Raw genomic sequence first — 20,809 nt, forward strand, 5'->3', positions numbered from 1 at the left:
TTACTTTCCTGTTCTAGTGTGTTTTCAGGTCATTTTTGACAGATTGTTACATTTGTTAACAATCACAGGCTCAGTACAGTGCAGACCTCTGCCCAGGGTCACCAAAGTTCATAGATTTCTTTCTCAAAAAAGCACAAAGCTACACAGTAGATACTGTGCGCTTAAAACAAAGTGCTCAGGAGATACCGTAGGGTCACTTGAAAGGTTGGCCTGACAGCAGTACTGAAGGAAAGGTCATGGGGTTTACAAAATCAATAGCTTTCTTCTTTTTGGTCGCATGGTTGCGCGATCCACTAACATCTGAGATACAGTAGGTGATGGTGACACAAGGGGGAAAAGGTCATAGGGTCAATAAAGTAAATCAGCCCTTTCAAAGTTAAAGTATTTAAACAGTTTAAGTAAAGTTTATTTAAATTTTAATCAAGGCCTACAAATGTTCAGAAACCTCACAAAATTTACTCTGTTAAGTTCATTCATGGTGCTATGAATGAGCTGACGGGTATGACTCTTATTAGAAAAGAACTCAGCCAAAGTAGAGAGAACAGAGTAAAATTTCTTTTGAGCAAGTGTATGTTTGTGTCTGGGAATGAATTGTAAGTGTGTTTGTTGGTCGACCTGCAGTTTCTTTAATTAGTCTTAAGAGATTTGATTGAGAAATAATTTAATCTTTTCACAATCTATTACAAGTGCAGCTCTATCAGAAGAAAAAAAAAATATCTGGTAATTATTTTTTTGTCTTCTGTTCCTCTATGTCCTAACAGGAAAGTTGTGACTGGTAACAGATGGCAGACAGAAACAGGTTCATTACTCAGTCCATCAGTGTGTTATCTCTCTCTTAGTTGAAGACACCAACTCTCCAGAGGCATGTGTACATATAAACCTGGCGGCATCCTTGAGTGTGAAATACTGTCGTTACGCAGCACACCATGAGTAAAGCTCAACGCATCCTCAGGGTGCAGCGTGGACTGTTGTAACATGCGTTCCTCAGTTTCATACCATACTGTGGCGTTAAGACGACATGGCTCCTCCTCAGTCTCCTCCTTGTTACTAGCTGCGTGTAGTATGTAAGAAATTCTACAGGCTTAAAACTGTATGGGAGTGACATAAATAATCCAAATCTTAATGTTTATCTTCACTTAATTATTGATGTAGCAGAACAAGCTGTTTTTGTCGTGTTAAGTTGCGAGGACACAGCGCGCTGCTGTACACCCTGTCCTCACAGAGCATTTTCCCACAAGTCAGCATTGCTGACCACATCCCTTAATTATTGCTGCCTTGTGGGCAGTTCTGTTGTTTTAACTTATTGTTTTTTTATTTTTGGAGATTTTGACATCATTGTTTTCAGTTTTTGATAACATTTAATGGCAGGTTGTTCCACAATAGCAGTATTGTAAAGATGGCAGGTTAGGGCGTCTTCATTTGTGGCACTCTAAGATGATTACGGTGTTACAGCTGTGTGTTGAGCATGATTTTCTGTGAGCGTGTACACAGATAATCAGTATACAGGAGCATCCCCACTGATGATGATGTAAATATGATGCAGCTGTGAGCTGTGCCTGCAGCAGTCACACACTCTCCACTATCTAAGTACATATATGAGTTTGCTGGGGAACATTTAAGAATTACTAGAAAATGTACTTTGCATAACCTGCAGATTTGTTCCTCAAACTACTAAACAAAGTGAAACAGCCATAATCAAACCACAAGAGGTTTCGTACAGTAATGCTTTGCTTTGTAAAAGAGGAATTTCAGTGGAAAAACATTCAACAATAATGATATTTAGTAATACTGGCGGGATGCGGCTCTAGGGATGGTAGTGCTGGTCTGTCAGTCTCACGTGTCAGGACTTTGGTGCAGACTCAAATATTTTAACAACTGTTTGAACAATTACCTTGAAATTTGATGTGAATATTTATGGTGCCCAGAGGATACAGCCTAATGACTTTGGTCATCTCCTGACTTTTCGTATAACTCCACCATGAGGTTGACATTTGTGGTTATGAGTGAAATATCTTGACAGCTATTTGATGGATTGCAATTAAATTCAGGACAGACATTCACGTCCCACTCAGGGCGAACTCCCCAGTTTTGACAAAGTCTTTTACTGTTTTTGTGGAGTTTTCTTTGCAGGGAATTAGCCATTTTAATGATAGATTGACTACCCACGTGCAACTGAGAATATTTTTGCAGGGGCAATGTTGCTGTACTCTGTGCTCGGTGCCGCCCAAGATGACTGTGATTGGTTTGAAGCATACAAACAAGCCAGACTGATAATGGGTCCAGACCTTTTTCCAGTGCTGTCAGGAGAGCTGCGGAAATAGGTCTGACTATGCGACCTTTTCATCTAGTGCCATCATCAGGTAAAAAGGTGTTCAAGTACTTTGTTTTATCACTAAATACTCGTGAAACTAATGACATTGCAGTCGGCCTCAGCTGTCCTTTGTGTTTAATGGTAGTTAGCAAATGTTAGCATGCTAACCCACTAAACTAAGATGATTAGTGAGCAGAAGCATTATACCTGCTAAACATCACCATGTTAACATTGTCATTGTGAGCGTGTTAGTATGCTGACGTTAACATTTAGGTCAAACCATCACTGTGGTTATAGTAAATGGAGGCTCAGAGAGCAACCAGCATGGCTGTAGACTCTCAATGTTGTTACCTGGCAACAGCCATATTTTATCTGAATGTAAAATCTCAATCGGCAAAGTGACTATAGACGTGAAATTAATGTATTGGAGGAAACAAATATATTCCTTTCGACTGAAATGCAGAGGAGGAAAGGAAGTCTCAAACAGAAATACTCAAGCAGTGCTTTGAAAAAAAAGTGCATATAGTTCGTCCCTCTCTTTCCCTGGGGAAATAACTGCACCATTAAACCATATTTTAAAACCTGAGCAGGACACACTTGTTACTGTACTTGTATCAGTTAAGGTCTGATCTAGATTTGACGGTTAGAGTCTAAAAAGAGAGGCAAATGGAAGACCATCTCAAAGTTTTAACGATGTGACTGAGTCTTAAATCTTACAGCGTCCCGTCTCAAAGAAATGTGGTTATGCATTGTTTCTAGCTGCAGCAGTTTTGTCCATCCAACTCCTCAAGCAAGACACTGGACTTTTACCTCCACCAGGAGTGACACTCATGGCTGCCCAGCACTTTGACATGTTCTCAATTAATGAGGCGAGAAATGAGAAAACCATTGAAATCACACCATTGTGCCACTTTAAAGGATCATTAGCCCGCCTGTCGTTGCTTTTTGACAGTTGTGTTGTATATGTACGCAAAATGTACAGTACAAGAAGTTTCTAGTTGGTGTTTTAACAGATACTTACTCAGTGTTTGTGGTTTGAGACCTGTGCGACTGCTCAGTTAATATACCAACATGTCAGTGTTTATAGTTAACCACATACACGTGGTTTGTTCATTTGGTCTGGTGCAGTGTAAACAATGTGGCCTTGGATTTCTCATCATGGAGGAAGAAAAAGAATACTGTAAGTATTCAAAAACATTTTATCAAGATATAACGGAGGTTTGAAGCTCAGTGCAGTGCATCAGTACTGCTGTGTGTTCTTTGATTGATGATGATTGATTGATGGGATGCACTGTTAGTTGCTTTAAGTCTGGCTGGTTCAGTGTAATTTTCTAACATCACTTCAGCTTTCTGTCACCGACGTGGAACATCACCACTCAGACCCTTTTTAAATCTATGAAGCTTTTGTGATGAGATGAAAACCTTTCAGTGTTTTTGTAGTTTAATCTGCTCTGACCTGAAGTAAGCCTGAGTAACACATTCTTAGTCCAGCACAAGTGTTCATACTTATCACTGTTCTTTGTTAATTTGTTACATTTGTGACTGTAGCATCTTAATCTTGTCTTTTTCCAGTGTTAGTTTGTGTGTGTGTGTGTGTGTGTGTGTGTGTGTAAGATTGTCTGGGAACAGGGGAGGCTCGCAGACACAGTGGAATCTGCTGTTTTGCAGCCTGATAAGAGCAGGGCTATTTCGAGGAAGTGGTGCAGTATCTTTCACCAGGCTTCACTGCTTCCACCTCGTTCAAGCATTTAAATATTTCAGACACACAATTTCTCCCAAAGCAACATAGGAAAAACAAGAAATCGGATGTGTTACTGTCATGTATTTGAAGAAATTTTAATAAGTGGATAAACAGTTCTTAAATAAGGTGTTGTGTTCAAATTTTTCCAGCAATTTCACTTTTATGTTAGTCATGAAATAAATGAAAGAGGCATCTGTGCGATGCTGACAATTGCTGTGAACTTATTTTAACACTGTTTTAAAATTGATATTTATTTTGCTACCCCTCCTTGCTATCATGTTCAAAGCACATATTCCATCAATTGTGTATGAGTACTGAATAATTCAGTGAGGGCCCACGCCATGTCAACTTTCAGTTCTTGTGACTTCATATGAACATGCTCTAAAGGCCAGGGATACAAGTATAAACACTTGCATAACACGAACAAACCCAACTGCTTTTGCGGCACATGTCTTCCCTCTGAGAGAACAGCTTGCAGACACACTGCACCTGCAGCAGACAGAGAATGAGCAAAGACATGAGGCAGTGGAACTGATATTCCACAAAAAATGTTGATTCTGTTGTAGCAGCATTATAATGCAAGGTTACCTTAGCTTTAAACTGTCAGCATATCAGTTTCATATCTATCCATTACATCTGGTGAAATGTACAAATAGGACTGCATGCTGTTGTTTTTCATGAAAACATACAGGTTTTTGATTTTAACTCAGCTATATTTCCTTGTGTTTACTTCAAGACGGACTCTGCTTCGTCTTAGACTCAATTTTAAACTTACATTGTCTGAAATGAAAAAAAATTCCCTCAAGGCGGTGAAGCATTATTTAGTTGATTTTGTACTCCACACAAGTGACTGGGAAATGCTTATAATAGTATTGTGTATTCTATTCTATAACTGAATAGACAGATTTCAGAGATAAGTATTAAACTTTTTTATTGAAACTATTTTCAGAGTGCATCTAGAGTGTACCAAAATAATCTCATCCTCCCAAAATCTGCATTTTTCATCTGTGCCAGCATCCCCCTCAGGCCTCGTACAGCCCATAGCTGCTGTAGGAAACAGATCAGGACACCCTGCTGAGAGTGAATTAATGAAGACCTTTCCCAACAGAAAGGCTTTATTCTTAAATGTCAAAGTATGGATGGAAAGCAGGGTTGAAAAATAGGGAAGTCATCCATTGTGAAAACAAAGAGAGAGAGAGAGAGAGAGGAGAAAAAGATAGCTGTGACCCTGTGATATCATTCATACAGTATGTGTAACATACAGTTTACTCTTTTGACAATTAAATAGGAAACTAAGTAAAGTAGATAAGAAATATCAATTCTCTGATTTATTCTTTGAATAGTAGCAACAGTCAGAAAACTCTTCAAAAGATTTCTAGGTGTTCAACTATTCATGTAATTTTATGCATTAATGGTTCCCTCTGTATATACTCATTTACACATCTGCAACCCCCTTTAATTATTATCAGGAGCCTTGTCTGTTGCATAGCCTATGTCATATAGCCCCCTCTAGTGTTAATACCGCATTTGCGCATGCACAGGACAGGAACTTCTACCACTAACCGAATGGATGAAGTTGCCATATATATTTGACCGTATTTGTTACTGTATGTATTTGACACTTAATTTACAGGAGCTTGGAGAGCTGATGTTAGGCCCAGCAGCAGCAAATTTATGACAGAAACATTATTAGAAACAAACATTTTTACATTTTACCCTGCAGGAGTTGAAAATAAATTAAAACATGCACCGTAGAGTTTGTATAATAAGGTCTATTGATGTTCTACTTTATTTTCTTCATGTTTTCACTTAATTTCTCTTGTTCAAATGAGTTGAAATGAGTGAATAACCCCGGTTCAATAATTCACAACAGGCTCATTCCTTACATAACACATAAAAAAGTGTTTATGCAGTATATCATCACATTCACATTGCATTTTAGTAGAAGGACACTGTAATGATTGACAACCCTGACCTCTCTCCTGTGTCCCATGCAGCAGTCAGCAGAGCAGCCAGCAGAGCAGCCAGCAGAGCAGCCATGAAGACGACAACACTCGCTTCTTGACTCCATTAATCCGAGAGGAGAGGTGAGCAATCTTTGTATGTGCCTCCATTCCTTTTCTGCTTGCAACCCATCCCAAATCAAAGTGTGGCTTAATGAAACATGTTACTTAAATCAAAGTGAGAGAGTTTAATCCAGGAAGGATATAGGAGACAGTGTGTTTTATATGGCTGCAGTACCTATTGAACCAGGTCACATGTAGATTCATGCTGCTGGGAAGAATAATCAACCCAAAATGTCAATGTATTCCATAGTTTTTAGTCACATCTGTTCATTCCTTGCACGCATCCCCCACTAGAGGGCACTTCCTCCCCATACTGGTGCCATAGACAGAGGCATTGTTGTACTGCATGATCTGTTTTTTGTATCTTCATTGTGGCTTTTTTTTTTTTTTTTTTTTTTTGTCAAAATAGAAATTCAAGCCTGCAGACAAATTGACAAAATTGATTTACATGGGACACTTGAAGCATCAACAAATGTATAAAAGCCACATATTGTTTCTGATGTGACATTAATGAGCATAGGTCTCATTTCTTTTCTTTTCTTCATCTAAAAGTGGCCATATGTAATTACCCCTGCAATGATTATTGTGCGTGAGTTGAGAGACGGGCAGTATCATTAGCTCTTTATCACCCTGGAATATGCTGCAGCTGTCACAGGAGCACCAGTGACAGACCTGGACATTAAATCAGTTACTGAAGCTGGTGTGTAGGTGTGCGTACGTGTCTGTTTAAACGTGTGTGTTGGTGTGCCTGCCGGCCTGGATCGTGCGGTTTCATACTTCATACTTTATACCTGAAGTAAATCAGTGCAGCCAGTCACAAATTCAAGTGAGCAATCTGTTGCTTTCCAAGGAGATTAGGAACAGGATGTAACAGGAAAGTAGAACTACCTGCATTACTGAACGTTTCATGTCTTACTGTCTTTTCGGGCTGAAATACTATTATTAAACACAGCGTGAATAGCAAATCACTGACAAGTACCGCACTGACGCAGGTGTGTGTCTTCTGGCTTGTACTGCAGCCTCATTTTCAGACTGCTGTAAAAAGTAGGAAGAAAGAAGTGATACAGTCTCCAGTGTTGTCTATGTTTATTGTCAGTTTGTTTTTGATTTCCAACAAGATGGTAGTCAGTAATGTCAGATGTCAGATTTTACCACCAACACATAAATGCAAGTCCAGTGATTTTGGAAAAAAATACCAAGAAGCAAAGTCTTTTGATCACCAAACATTTAAACAGATTGTTCGACAAAGTCTCAGAAATATTAAACATGTTTCAGCTGTTGGCAAAGAAAGTCAAATTGGCAATTTATAGGTCTGCAGAACTACCAGGGGCATTTAAAGTCATATCAGGTAACTAAAGACCTTTTAAAAAGAGCATGAGGCAAAATACAAGATTAGACAAAGGGTTTTTTGGCTAATTTCAGGCATTTGATGATGCAAACAGCTTTTTTTTCAGCATCTGCAGTCCAGGGATTATTCCTACATTTCAATAGTTGCTGGCTGCACAGAGAAGAAGCTGTTGCTGATTTTGTCATTAAACAGAAATTGATAGTAAAACCAAATGTGATGCTTGACGGTTCTGATGATAGAAATTTGGAAACAGAAAATGTGCAAGAATCTTCTTTGTCTAGCTTCATAATAACCACCCACTGAGCTGTCTTTGCCTTCAGCTCTGTGTATCTTTCTCTACACCTATACTCTTTCTGTCTGTCCTGCATGTTCCTCTCTCTGGCTCTGGCTCTGCCTCCCGCGCACTCTTCTCCCTCAGTGCCTCCACTCGCTCGAATTAGGAACAGTACCTGTCAAACCTATGGGATTTCTCGCTGCTCTTCTCTTTGCTGTGCTGGTGATAGCTAGTGAGGCGCTTCTGCAGCAGCTGCAGGGAGAGCAGCGTTCTGTAGCCGGCTTTAGAGGGCACGGAATGTCATGTCTCCTCTGCAGGTAAAAAAACCAGCTGCATTTCTGCCTGGAGGATGCACTGCTGCATCTCCCAAAACTCTGCGTGTCTCGCCGTCTCCATGTCCGTCAGTCTTGTCTTGCTCTCACCGCATCTGTCTGTTTGCCTTGTGAGCTGCAGTTTGGTCAGTGTGCTGTGTGCAGCTGCATTTTCGGGGGGAAGTGACAGCAGGCTGTCGGCTAATATGTGCCTGTAGCTGTGATTTTTTTTTTTTTTTTTTTTTTATCTGCCTCTGCCAGATTATCTGGGCATCCGTGGTGGTTCAGGGGGAGAAATGAGGGCAAGTTTTCTCATTTGCTGCCATTTTCTTTCATTTGCATCCTCCGCTATAACTGCAGAGTGTTATGTAATATCACAACGTGACTTTGCCAAGTCAGTGTAACATGACTCATCAGTGAAGATGACGCAGCACATGATTGTGAGTTGTGAATCGGGATTACACTCTGAGAGACAAGCCATCACTGGGTCAATTTATAGCATAGAGTATATATTTATGTAACCATAATGAAACTGCACAATTTCGTACCAGGCTGCCTATTAAAGGCATGTCACACTTTACTGCAACCTCCACATTTACCAGGTATGTCAGCAGGTATAAACACATAACCGTATAAAACACTACAGTACAGCTGTAAGGACATATAAGGACATTTTAAAGTGTTTATTAACATATGTAATGCATAATTACTAATGAATAATTACATAATTCCTCCTATTAAGAATCTGTAACTAGATTATAACATCTAATGAATTCATTAATTAACAATTTAACATACGTTTATTCACATGTAATGATATGTACATTCATTCACTGGTGGATTTAAACTGTTTGTACTCAATATATAATTAAAGCTAAGTTATTAACTATATATACACCTGTAATGGATGCCTTATGGGAAGATTTATGAATGAAGAGTAACAGTTGTTTACAAAACAGTGATAAATACAAATTTATTCATTTTTTATCTGCCTAGAACTACATAAAAGTGTTATAATGTGTTATAGACCAGTTATTATTAATTTATATGCTTCGTATAAATGGCAAATTGTAGGTTTAACGTGTTACCCATTACAGCTTTTAGTAGTATTTGAAGTGGTGGTGCAGTGAAAACGACCACACCAAATTTAAACAAAACAGAAATGACTGGCAGTGGATGCAGCGCCCCATGACTGAATTCTCGCTCCTCTCTTCTTCTGTGCAGGTCTGACAGTGCAGCCGACAAAATCAGGTAAGTCTGCACTCTGAGTATTATGCAAACTCTTCCTTTACCTACAGAAGTGTGAGCATGCATCGTATGTTGGTGGGCTCACGGAGCACAGATACAGCGGGACAGGCCTCGCTGTCACCCCACTTGCCCCGGCCCACCCACCCTGCATGTGACACAGATTCGCGGCTTTGTCCGCCAACCAAGGTGTCTGAATGCGCTTTACATTTGGAGAGGCCAGCAGTGAATACAGTTGCAAGCCATGGAATGCCATTGTTTGCTTTTATTGGACAACATCAACATCAGACACAAACAGGGCTTTGTGAGTTGGAAACCATTGTGGAGCTTTTAGTCTTTTAGCTAGCCGGCCGGTGGCAGGTCAGCAGCGTGGACACACACTGTGGGCCCAGACACTGTGTTCTTCAGGGTGTGAAGGCTTTGCTGTCACAAGAGACACTGTGCCAGTCCTGAAGCAAAGTGGTTCGAGGCACAGGCTGAAAAGGTGAGTGATAGGTAATGATGTTTGTAGTCTGCGGTGCACCACGTGAGAAGTGGACCAGGGAATTTAATGAATAGCAGGTCCTCCATGCTTAACTTGGCGGAGGAGAACGTATATTGTACTGCATTGGTTTAATATTACATTTCAGATTTTTTATTTCCAAAACCCTCAGGACATCTTCCTGATGCTAGGTTTACGTCCATGTTGCATAATTCATATCTGAATTGTCTCTGAGTTTGAACTCTAACTGTAACTCTTCTGGTTGTATTTATTGACTCCTCCGCCTTAATGACCAGCACAGTATGCTATAGAATTTATAATAGGACTAAATAAGGGATTTCCGTATTTGTTTTGTTTAGGGGTTAATTTACATACTGATATCTTCATTTAGCACATGTGGGTTTGCATTTTTCTACTTTATGTGTACGCAAGTGGGATGGTTGCATTTCCCCTCTACTGTAGTGTGCCTTATTGAATTGCAGCTGTGAAAATTGATATTCACGGCCTGCTATGAAGCCATAACCATGAAAGCTCCTTGTGTTTTGGCGTTTGTGTCTGTGTGTGTCTGTGTGTGCGTGCGTGCGTGCGTGCGTGCTGTGTGTGCGTGCTGTGTGTGCATGCTGTGTTCTCTGCTCAGTGGTCAGGTGGGAGATGTGCTGTTTGTCTGGCACATTTTCTGAGCTGAGTGAGACACTGTTATTCTGGTGTGTTTTTGGTGTGTGCATTCTGGTATGTGTGTGTGTCTCTGGTTTGTTGTGCTTTGAGTGGTTAGTCATGCAAGTTGGGTGAGGAGCGGGATGAACCATGTTTGAACCACTAGGAGTCTCTATACTCCAACACACAACCAAGACATGGTTTATTGAGCCCAGTGTGTGTTTTCAGTGAACAATTATCCAGGTGAGGTCACCCATCATTTAGAAATGATCGGCAATAAGCTGTAAAAACTAATTGTTGGGTCTCTTTCTATCGCCATATTACTTGGATAAAAGGTTTTTGCTCTGTAATAATTTTGTCACAGTGGGTGTAAATTTTGGTCTGGTGCAAGACAGTGTTGTTTCTGTTGCAGAATGAGTTTGTTTTCTAATGCTGAGTGTGATATGTGACAGAAGGTCAGCCATTAGACCAAGTGATGTTCCTTTGTGTCGTTACCGTTTGCATGCCAAGCATAAATCACGAGTGCTAATGCAGGGATTATTATTAAATTAAGATTCAGCTGCTCTTGCACTTCGCTGACTTTACTTTAGTTTGTCGGTATAAACTGTAACTTCTTGAGTTTTTTAAGTTTTAAAGGATTGGCTTCATTAGTCACACATAAAGAATAGTGCACTTGCTAATGTTTTTTTAACCAGTCTGATAATAAATCAGTCAGAATGAGGAACTGCTTCTTTTTTTGGGATCAGGGCAGTTTATATTATATCATTTAGCAAGGCTTTTTTTCATTGAAATGAGAAGATATATGCATGACTTGGAAGACCAAAGTCAGCCTCATACAGTCGACCACACACAAAAAAGACCAACACAAAAAACGCATTAGTTTTAGTATTTTAGCAAATAAGAGTTGTTTATACAATGGCCAAGCTGCTGGAGGTACTTATTTAAAGATGTTTAAGGACATTTAGATCTGTATTATACAGTAACTATAATCATACATGACATCTAGTCTCATATTACAGTATTGATATTGCATGAAATATTGAATGAATATTACATCATCCCCTGTCTTGCCTTTACCAAAGCACATCTCCCGTTTTGTTTCTGTATCCTTTGTAACCCCACTGCAGGTATTTCCTAAGTGATCTTGAATCACACGAACTTCACAAGATCAATACATAGTTTTTTTTTTATAAAGCCAGCTGTAAATAATGCATGCAAAAAGCCCTCTGGCTGGATAAAGTGGGCAGGATGCAAGTGCATTTGGAAACTCTGTACTTTGCATGTTGTAAAGAGGAGATCGAGTCAGTTGCTGTCAGTGTGTCTGGAAGGCGGAGAGAAGCTCTGGTGTATTCTCCCGCTGACAGAATAAGAGGCTGTTGAGTTGAATAACGTGACAGTGACTGATCTCGGCCTTTATAATGACTATTAGAATACAGTCCATTCTTCTGCTGAGGTTCTCCTCAACAGTCCAACATTGTACTTTCTGCCTTTTCTGTCCTCGCTCTAATGTCCGCATTGCTCTTGCGCCGTCTCAGTTGCTGGATTATCGATCATCGTCTGTGGTGTGAGACATTAGCTTCCAGTGATGGAGGTCAGCATAATCTGATCTCACTCTTTCCTTAGCCCCAGAAAAAGCATGGATCCGACATATTGGGTAAACGATACTCAGAAAATAGACGAGATCCCAGTTTCTTGTTCCGGATGACTTTCAAACCAGGAAGGGAGAAGTCACTGCAGTCAATTATACATTAGACAACAGATAACTTGTTGTGAGAGACTGATATTTCATTGAGAACATTTTTGAACATACACCATAATCAATTCAAATAGATAACTTTACCTCATAATTGTTCTAATTTAGTATATTTCATGCATTATTCACTTTGTGCTGACAAAAAATTTTATTAGTATTTATAAAAGCTCAGTAATCAGCCACATTATTGATGAACAGTTTGCCATTCCCAAATACAGACACTTCATACATTGCTTAAAATAATGTATTTTTCCGTCTGTATTTGTTTTTTATTTTTTTATTTTATCTTTTTTTTTGTTATATTGGTTGAAGTGGCTTTTGTGCTTTGTTCTGTGGCAGAATAGGTTACAGTTTCTCTTTATTAGCCTTGCATGGTTTCATCTGCAGCATTGTAGTTTTCTGTCTGATCTTATTCTACATTTGTTAGTGGTATCTCAGGGTAATCTTCTCTAATGACTCCTGTGGTTCACACAATAATATCAGTACATCCAAATGGTTGTGATGATGATGATGACAGTGATGCATGTGTGTTGCTTGGTGAATTTGGGTCATGGACTTTGCCGGGGTGTTATGTCTGCAAGATAGGATGACTTCATGACGTAGCTGCCAGCCCTTCCCCATATTCATGTGTGCATTTGTGTGCGTGCAGCCACCGTGTCACTAATGCGGCTCCTCACAAAGACGTCGTGATGCTTTGGTCGAGCACCGCGCATGCATGCCTGCAGCTTGTAGCGCAGACAGCGAGTCAGAGAGAGGAGGAGGAGGAGGAGGAGGAGGAGGAGGAGGAGGAGGAGAGATGGAGAAAGTGACGGAGAGCAGCGCAAGGGAAGGGAAGGGAGGCTGATAAAGCAGAGAGAGCAGGAAAGGAGGTGAAGGACCACCCTTATCGAGCATAGCCGTTCTCAGTGAGCCTACCAAACGGACCTTCCCACACACACACCATGGCTAACCAGCCAATCAGAGGGCTCACATCTTTGACCCATCCTCCCTCGTACAACTGCTCATGCATGGCTCAGCGAAGCAGATTTGAGGTGATACGATAGGAAACGAGGCTGCGAACCTCCTGGACAGAAAACTGACACTCGCTGGGTTTTTAAAATGCAGGGAGGAAAGATGGTGGGTTGACAACAGCTGTGAGGAATTGTGGGCTTAGATGTATTCGTATCAGGATTGTGGCATCTGGTCAGCCTGGACATCCTGTGGCTTCTGAGCAGGCATCATAGATTAGCAACTGTTGTCTGTATCACCTCTCTTTGCAACTTTCCGTGTCTGAGCTGGTGACATTGTTTTTCCTCTGACTGATTTTGGATGTGCTCTGTGAGAGAGGAGGACAAGAGGGATTTTATAAGGCTTGGCGATGATGACAAACCATGCTGGACAAGTGACAATCTGACAACGAAACAGCGGGACAGTGATTGAAGAGAGGCCATGAGAGCCAGGAGAGAGGCCAGGATGGTGTCTGCCTGTTCACCATGCACAAACATAAGGTCAGGTCTGATTTCTGTTACTTTTCCTTACCTGCGGTACATCCTTATCTTGTAGTCTTGAGTTTGACCGGACGGCAAATTAGCCGACATGCAGATAGGATGACGTGCATGAAATAAATATGAAACATAACTGATGTCATCCGTAGCGTATAGTTATTTTTGAAACCGGCTAGGTTCCAAAGATTTAAATACAGGCTTGTAGTCAAAAATTCAACTCAAATATTCTCTATTTAATATGACCTGTTCTAACAAACTCCATCCTGGATATTTTTACATTTACCACTATAATGTGTGCCACTATAATCCATTACATACTAGACTACCGGATGCCAGATAATCATCATATGATTATCTACTGAATTAAGTGCTAATGTAGTTTCTACTCTCCACATCAGATGACGTAGACGACCCGGGTATTGTTCTGCAGCTGTACCCTTTTCTGTTTGACCTTTGCTGAGAAATAGCATCTGCTCTCTTGCTCTCTCTCTCTCTCTCTCTCTCTCTCTCTCTCTCTCTCTCTCTCTCTCTCTCTTTCTTTTTTTTTTCTCTTCTCTCTCTCTGTCCACAGCAGGTTTTTAAATGTCAATTACATTAGTTTTTTTCAATTAACTTGCTTTAAGGAATTTAGCATTTAACGATTGAGACAGACCATTTACGATTTAAAAGTAATTTAAAACGTGTATGACATGTTTAGCTGTTTTATACATTTCTACAGTCATAGTGTGCTGCCATTCAGTAAAATAAAGCTGCGATACACCTCTGTGACTGCATTAGGTGTTCCATATTTTTGTTCTTCTAGATGGGGCGGGGCTCCATATTTGTTTCAGGCTAGTTAAAATAACTTTTTGTCAGCAATTCATTCAAATAGAAGAATGAGTCAAAATGATTAATATGCACATGCATTTACCTAAACCTGATGAATGCGGGGGGCGGGGGCGGGGGGGGGGGGGGGGGAGGGGGCAGAATAAAAGACTGTATGTCAGTATTTCTGCAATACACACATACATTCGTGTAGAAGGGCTTTTCCAGCTGGCTTGTGGGCCTGCTAAATCTCCACTGTGATCTCTGCTCCCCAGTTCCATTAAGAGCAATTTTGTTAGATTTACTGTGCCTGTCGATGGGGATACAGGGCAGTCCTGCAGCTGCTTTAGGTGCGCTCTCTGTGATAAATACTTCCAGCAGGTAATAGTGTGTTACCCTCACATAACTATCTCTTTAGTCCTTAAATGAATTACGAAGGAAAGGCATTAAAGATCACAAGAAGGGCTAGTAGCTCAAGTACACTTTGATTCATTATTTTGATTATGAGACAAGGAGAAAATAGTTAATTTGCTGTGGAAGTGGAAAAAAGCAAGTGGCTAAAGAGTCTGTGTTCTTTAAAATGGGCCTGCTGCTCCACACCTTTTATATGATGATACAAACATCTTGTGCCATTCATATGTTTGTATAATGTTTTTTTTTGTTACCAATGCAGTTCATTAAATTCACTAAATAGTTCTCCTTAATGACTATTAAATATTCTGTCTGCAATATAGGATTGTTGACAGTGATATTAAACATCAGAGCACACACCATTGACAAAGCTGCAAAAGAGAGGCGGCCATTACGACACTTTATATGATAATATTGATATTATTGATATTGACATGCTCCCAGATTGCCAGCTGCTGTTATTGAGTACGCTGTCATTTTAGAAAGGTCTTCATGTTGTCACTGTTGATCAAGAATATTGCAATGTCTCTGCTACAACAAAAAATTTATAAATAACTCCTTTAGATTTGGACAAAAATTTTACCAGATTTGCTGCTAGAACAAATAAAATATGTCTGTATAGAGTTTTATGAAAATGCAAAACATAATGCCATTAACTTTTGGCATAAACATTTGACTCTGTGATGTTAAAATAATATTATAGGTACACTATAGATGTAATATTAATTATTTAACACTTTTATTGTGAAAAGATTAAACTGAAATAAAATCAAACATGATTTACTGGAATTTGTCAGAGCTGAAAAATGTTATCAAATACCAATATCTGATACAAAATCAATACAAAATGCAACATATTGGGATAAATAATGATTGTTTTTCTATACTGCTCATCCCTTCTCCAGATTGTGGTCATTAGATCAGGGATTGACTGAAATTGTCTCCCAATGTTTCCTTTTAAGCTTGTACCTGATCCAATTTCAATCAAAAAAAAACAAAAAAACAAATATAAAGCTATTGCTAAGATTTGAGCTAATGCCTCGATGAACTAGTCTAGTACTTGTTATATCACAGCCTGTTTTTTTGGGGGGGCCAGCTGTTGACATCCCACACTGAAGGTGATTCATTAAGTACCCTTCTCTGTAGACAATCTGTCTGTCACTGACACACCCACTTGCTGTTTTTGTGAAAGGTCTTGTTTTCATGCTGGGTAGACATCTGCCTCACTGTGCAGTTGCACAAAGAAGAATGCCATGCACATATGCCATGAAAACTAAATATAGGCCTGCCGTTGTCTTTCAATGATCATTTTTTAGAGACGGCTCTGCCCGAATCTGTCCACATTTGGAGCTGAAATTGAAACCAATCCATTTGTCATTTGTCCAAAGCCCAGTTAATATACAGTCTTATTTGTGGAGTATTGGTTTCACGGGGGAATTTGAGATGATGTGAGATAATGAAGCTGTGTTTCATTCAATCCATTGTACCACTCAATACAGTAAATTTGGGTAAGGATGAGGAGGCAGGCACTGTAGAGCTAGGGAAGCCTGAACCAGCCAAAATGTATATCTGGGTTTTTTACATCCCCCTACAGCCCATACTGTATCCATCCATGTGTCTGCATTCAGCGGTCCTTCACTGCTGACTAATCACAGGGCCTCTGGTGACTCACAGGGTAATTCACATATTTTCATCAGCAAATCAATCCCGCTGATCACGCTAAATGTCTCTATCTACTCCCCACCCGGCCAACATTTAATGCGTTTTTTTATCTCTGCAAATAAGCACTCTTATCCAGATGCATATCCACAAGGATAAACCTTAAAATATGTTGTAGGTGGAGATCCATCTGTCCATCTGTAAAAATTACTAACACAACTACAGGTCCATCTAGGGGTTTAGCTCTGCAGAGCTATTGAGACTACTAAACTCCAAACAACAGTCGGATTCAATACTCTTCTTCGATTCTCTGTCCTAGCTTGCCTTACTCAAACACATCCATCTTTAATGGGGGGGGTGTGTTTTCAGGTTTCATAAATCAAGTGGTGTAATCTTTAATCTCTCTTCTGAATTGCCTGCCTTCGTCACAGACATGATTGATTTCCCCTGTAGCTGCTCGCAAAGGGGCCGTGGATTATTCTTACTTAGGGCTCTCTCTCTGTTCCTCTGCATCCTACATTTGCGATGGAGCGAAGCGTCCAGGGTCAGTGTTGCACATCCACTTTTATCTTCTCACCGTGAATGATGAAGACACAGTGCATTTATTTTCCCTCTGTCAAGCAGCAGCACGCAGTAGCATTAGCTAAATGTCCTTTAGTCTCAACAGGAAATACATCAGCTAATCAGTTTCTCTCTCTTAGTGAGAAAATATTAAACTTGATTACCCATCTGACAGGCATGAGATCTATAGGAGTTGCTGCACAGCCAAAAAGAAACATCTCAATAAGTGCTGCGAAGCTCAGTCAGGGGTAAAAGAGTGGGAAGAAATTGCTCTGACTGGAGAGGCAAATGTATTATCAGGTGCCACAGCAAAAATGAATTGATTGAATAGATGGAGGAGTGGTTGAGGGCCTGTGATCACAGTGATTCATGGTACATGTGGGCGCTCTGTATTGAGTCACTGGCGGCAGCAGCGACTATAGTGAAAGGACTGCGCTCTGCAATCCCAATTACCCAATGCTTTACTTTATACATGTATACACAAACACACACAAATGCATGTGCAATTGTAATTTTGTGTGAAATGTTGGCCACAAAATTATTTTAAATTGTCTGGATTGGAATAAAACAAACAGCAAATGTCAGAACACATTTACAACCATGTTAGGGCTTGTCATTTGAACTGGAGTGCTCAATAGATAACCTTACAGAGATGACTGAAAGTCTGAAAGAAAACTGTGCTCTCTCTATTCAGTATTAAAAAACCAAGACAACACAAAATAAAGGACTTTGACTTTTTGTGAAGACCAGGGATAATTTATTATAACAAATAGGTCAGTCCATTGTGACTTTGTTTCTCTTTTTTTTTTAATTTAGGAGTGTCCTGAAACTGTAGCAGACATGAGGCGTCAATACTAAGGCATTTTAGTAAGCATCAACTGTCATGAGGACAGTCACTTCATGACAAATAAAGAAGAGTTTTTACCAAAACCTCTCATTTACTCTTCTCTACCTTCACTGATAGGCCAAGCAAAAGAAGTGGAAGAAACTGATATGGAAACCTCAAAGGTAGGATATAACTCATCCATCAAAAGACACTCCACACATGAGCAGTGATATTATTTGAAAGCTTAGATGTGGTTCATGTCATTAAAGCATAGATAAATAATAGGTTGTGACGCATTATACCATTCTTCATACTCTGCTTATACTCCCCATAGACCACATGTCAATTCTTGTAAAAAAAAAAAAAAAAGCCTGCAGGTGATTCATCACATCTGAGAATGCCGTACTCAGACACGCCAAGAGAGGGAGCTGTTCCAGTAGGGCTGACTGCATTCAGATCCCCACCACTGCACCGAACTCCTCTCCACTTCTTTCTGGTCCTCAGATTTCACTATGTATGAGATCTAGGAACAAAAGTGCTGCAGCATCATTTACTGAAACACTGTCAGCGTTGTCCTCTGCAGGAGCACCACAGGTTATGTGACACTACAGTCATTTTGGCTCCAATATGACCAAAATGTTGCCTAGAATCTAAGCGCTTACGGCTTTGCTGCGAAGAGAAGACTGTAGAGAAACTGGTCAAACTCTCTGTTGTGATGTGAGGTGAAAAAGTGTGACTTTACTCATCTACTCATCCTTTTGAAAACAGTTGTGTGAGCTTTTCTGTGGCTCTGGAGGAGCTTTGACAAGAAAATAGAAAGTAACAGAAAACAACCCCTGATGATGTTGCGATCTGCCTGGAGACTATACATTTATTACAAAAAACTGTGGCAGTGTTCCTAGAGCTTGACACATACAGGGACAAAAACTCAGGACATCTTGGCCTCTGCTGCATTGATTTTTACCTTTATTATTTAAATTTGTCTTCTGTGAGTTTATGGGACTGCAACAGTAAATTGCTGGAGGAGCTGTTCAAATGAAGAATATATAATTTTGTTGTCCAGTTTCTAAAAGCTATTACTGATTCTGTACATGCCAATCACTACACCTGTAAACTGTAGTTGTCAGGATCTTCCCTCATATATTCCATTTTATTCCCATCAACACTGTAAAATACAGATTAGTGATATCTCATTTACAGCACATGCATTTCTAGACACCTTTATGTGTGTATTTGTGTATTGGCAATGTGCCGGCCCTAGTACACAAATATAATTTAATGGATATCAATAATTTAGATAGCGTAATTTGGTAGATACATCATACAGTACTTGGAAGTGTGAACTAAGTCTGGTTTATGCTGTGACTGCACAGTAACAGGCAGGGTGGACTAAGATAAGATAAGAGTCCTTTATTAGTCCCACAGTGGGGAAATTTGCAGCGTTATTACTGCAGCAAAGTGGACAGTAAAAAGAAAAGAAAAACTGCAAAATGTCAATATCAAATACTTTAAAAAAGATAGATAATATATAATGATATAATATGGATACTTAAATGTATTTTAAATTGTATTTTATATTTATTTTATTAAATATAATAAAAATAGCAGCAGATATTGTACAGATGGTGTGTGTTAATTATTGCACATGGTGAGTAGTCAGTCTGGTAGCAGTAAGGACAGTGTATCTGTATTTTTCAACTTAGTTCATTCACATTTAGTTTATCTTTTAGTGATTTAGTAATTCATATAAACTTGAGTTTTGAGAGTGGGGTTGACAAGTATGGGGTGCATCATGGAAATATGGTGAATAATAAAAACACATGTTAAGAACAGTCATTTAGACATATCACGTTTTCATATCTGCTTGACTGTAGTGTTCTCGTCTGGGGTGCTGACAGACATGATATGACATGAGTGGTTTGAGGATGGATAGATGCCTTCACTTCCTCAGAGGAATCTATAATATAAAGGCACTCTGGCTCTTAGGCACTTTGGCAGCATTGGTGAGTGCTGAGCAGTGTCCTGCTCAGAGGTTCAATGCATCCTTCTAAATCCTACTAAAGGGAATCAATCAATCAAGCAATTAATCCCACAGAAGTTTAGTTACTGGCCTAAGACAGAGGTGAGGTTTGTTGTCTGAGGACACTAGAGGACAATCTCCTCTGTAATATTCAACCTTGTTGATGTAATCCAATGTTTCAGGTTTTCATCCACAGTGTAGAAAAGGCAGTGATTCATGACATTAGCTTTGCAGATTTCATCAATGCAAAGTTTAGGTGTTTGAAAGTCTGAGGCCTCGCTGAGTGATTGTTGCTTTGTCACCATGAGTGACGTGGATCATTTGTGAGGCTCAAAATAACTCAAGAGCCGTCCTTGAAGGCCTTGTGCGTGGTAATGGCATAGCAACCACTGGTAAGCAAATGTGAAGTCAGTGTGTGTGTGTGTGTGTGTGTGTGTGTGTGTGTGTGTGTGTGTGTGTGTGAGAGAGAGTGTGTGTGTGTGTGTGTGTGTGTGAGTGTGTGTGGTGTAGCATTGTGTTTCCCTGGCTGCATCTGTATGTTTGGCTGAAAACAGCAGGCAAGGTCCACATGTGGCCCTGAAGCAGCAGGCTGGACCGCTCCCGGCTTCGATGATGGCAGGGTCGTCTCTGTGGCAACAGCCCTGACTGACTAGATGGAAGGGTTGTCTGGGAGGGGTCAGTCAATATCCCTACACCCAATCCCTTCTCCCATCACTGCTCTACAGCCAGAGTCCTTTAATATAAAAATAGCTTTCCTCACTCCACCTTCAAGCCTTTGCTTCAGAGCACGCAAGTGTGTGCAAGTCAGTGCCACTAAAAGACACCGCTGAGGAGAAAAGCTCTAATGCTAATACAGACTG

General features: G+C 40.0%; 1 protein-coding gene across 6 annotated transcripts in view; it reads left to right on the forward strand.

The window, feature by feature from the left end:
• The first annotated feature begins 2,337 nt into the window (after positions 1–2,337).
• Positions 2,338–20,809, forward strand: part of gramd1b (GRAM domain containing 1B) — a 64,318-nt gene continuing 45,846 nt past the window's right edge. For 5 of the 6 annotated variants that reach the window (XM_022746310.1, XM_022746309.1, XM_022746312.1 and 2 more), the window contains exon 1: positions 13,637–13,671. In XM_022746310.1, coding sequence (XP_022602031.1) covers positions 13,637–13,671 — 35 coding nt within the window. Of the gene's footprint in view, positions 2,361–6,049; positions 6,140–9,275; positions 9,303–13,636; positions 13,672–20,809 lie in introns of those variants that run through there. The other variant, XM_022746316.1, reaches the window with a different exon arrangement.

This window comes from Seriola dumerili, unplaced genomic scaffold (assembly GCF_002260705.1).
Source record: "Seriola dumerili isolate Sdu_G_001 unplaced genomic scaffold, Sdu_1.0 BDQW01000102.1, whole genome shotgun sequence".
NCBI lineage: Eukaryota > Metazoa > Chordata > Actinopteri > Carangiformes > Carangidae > Seriola > Seriola dumerili.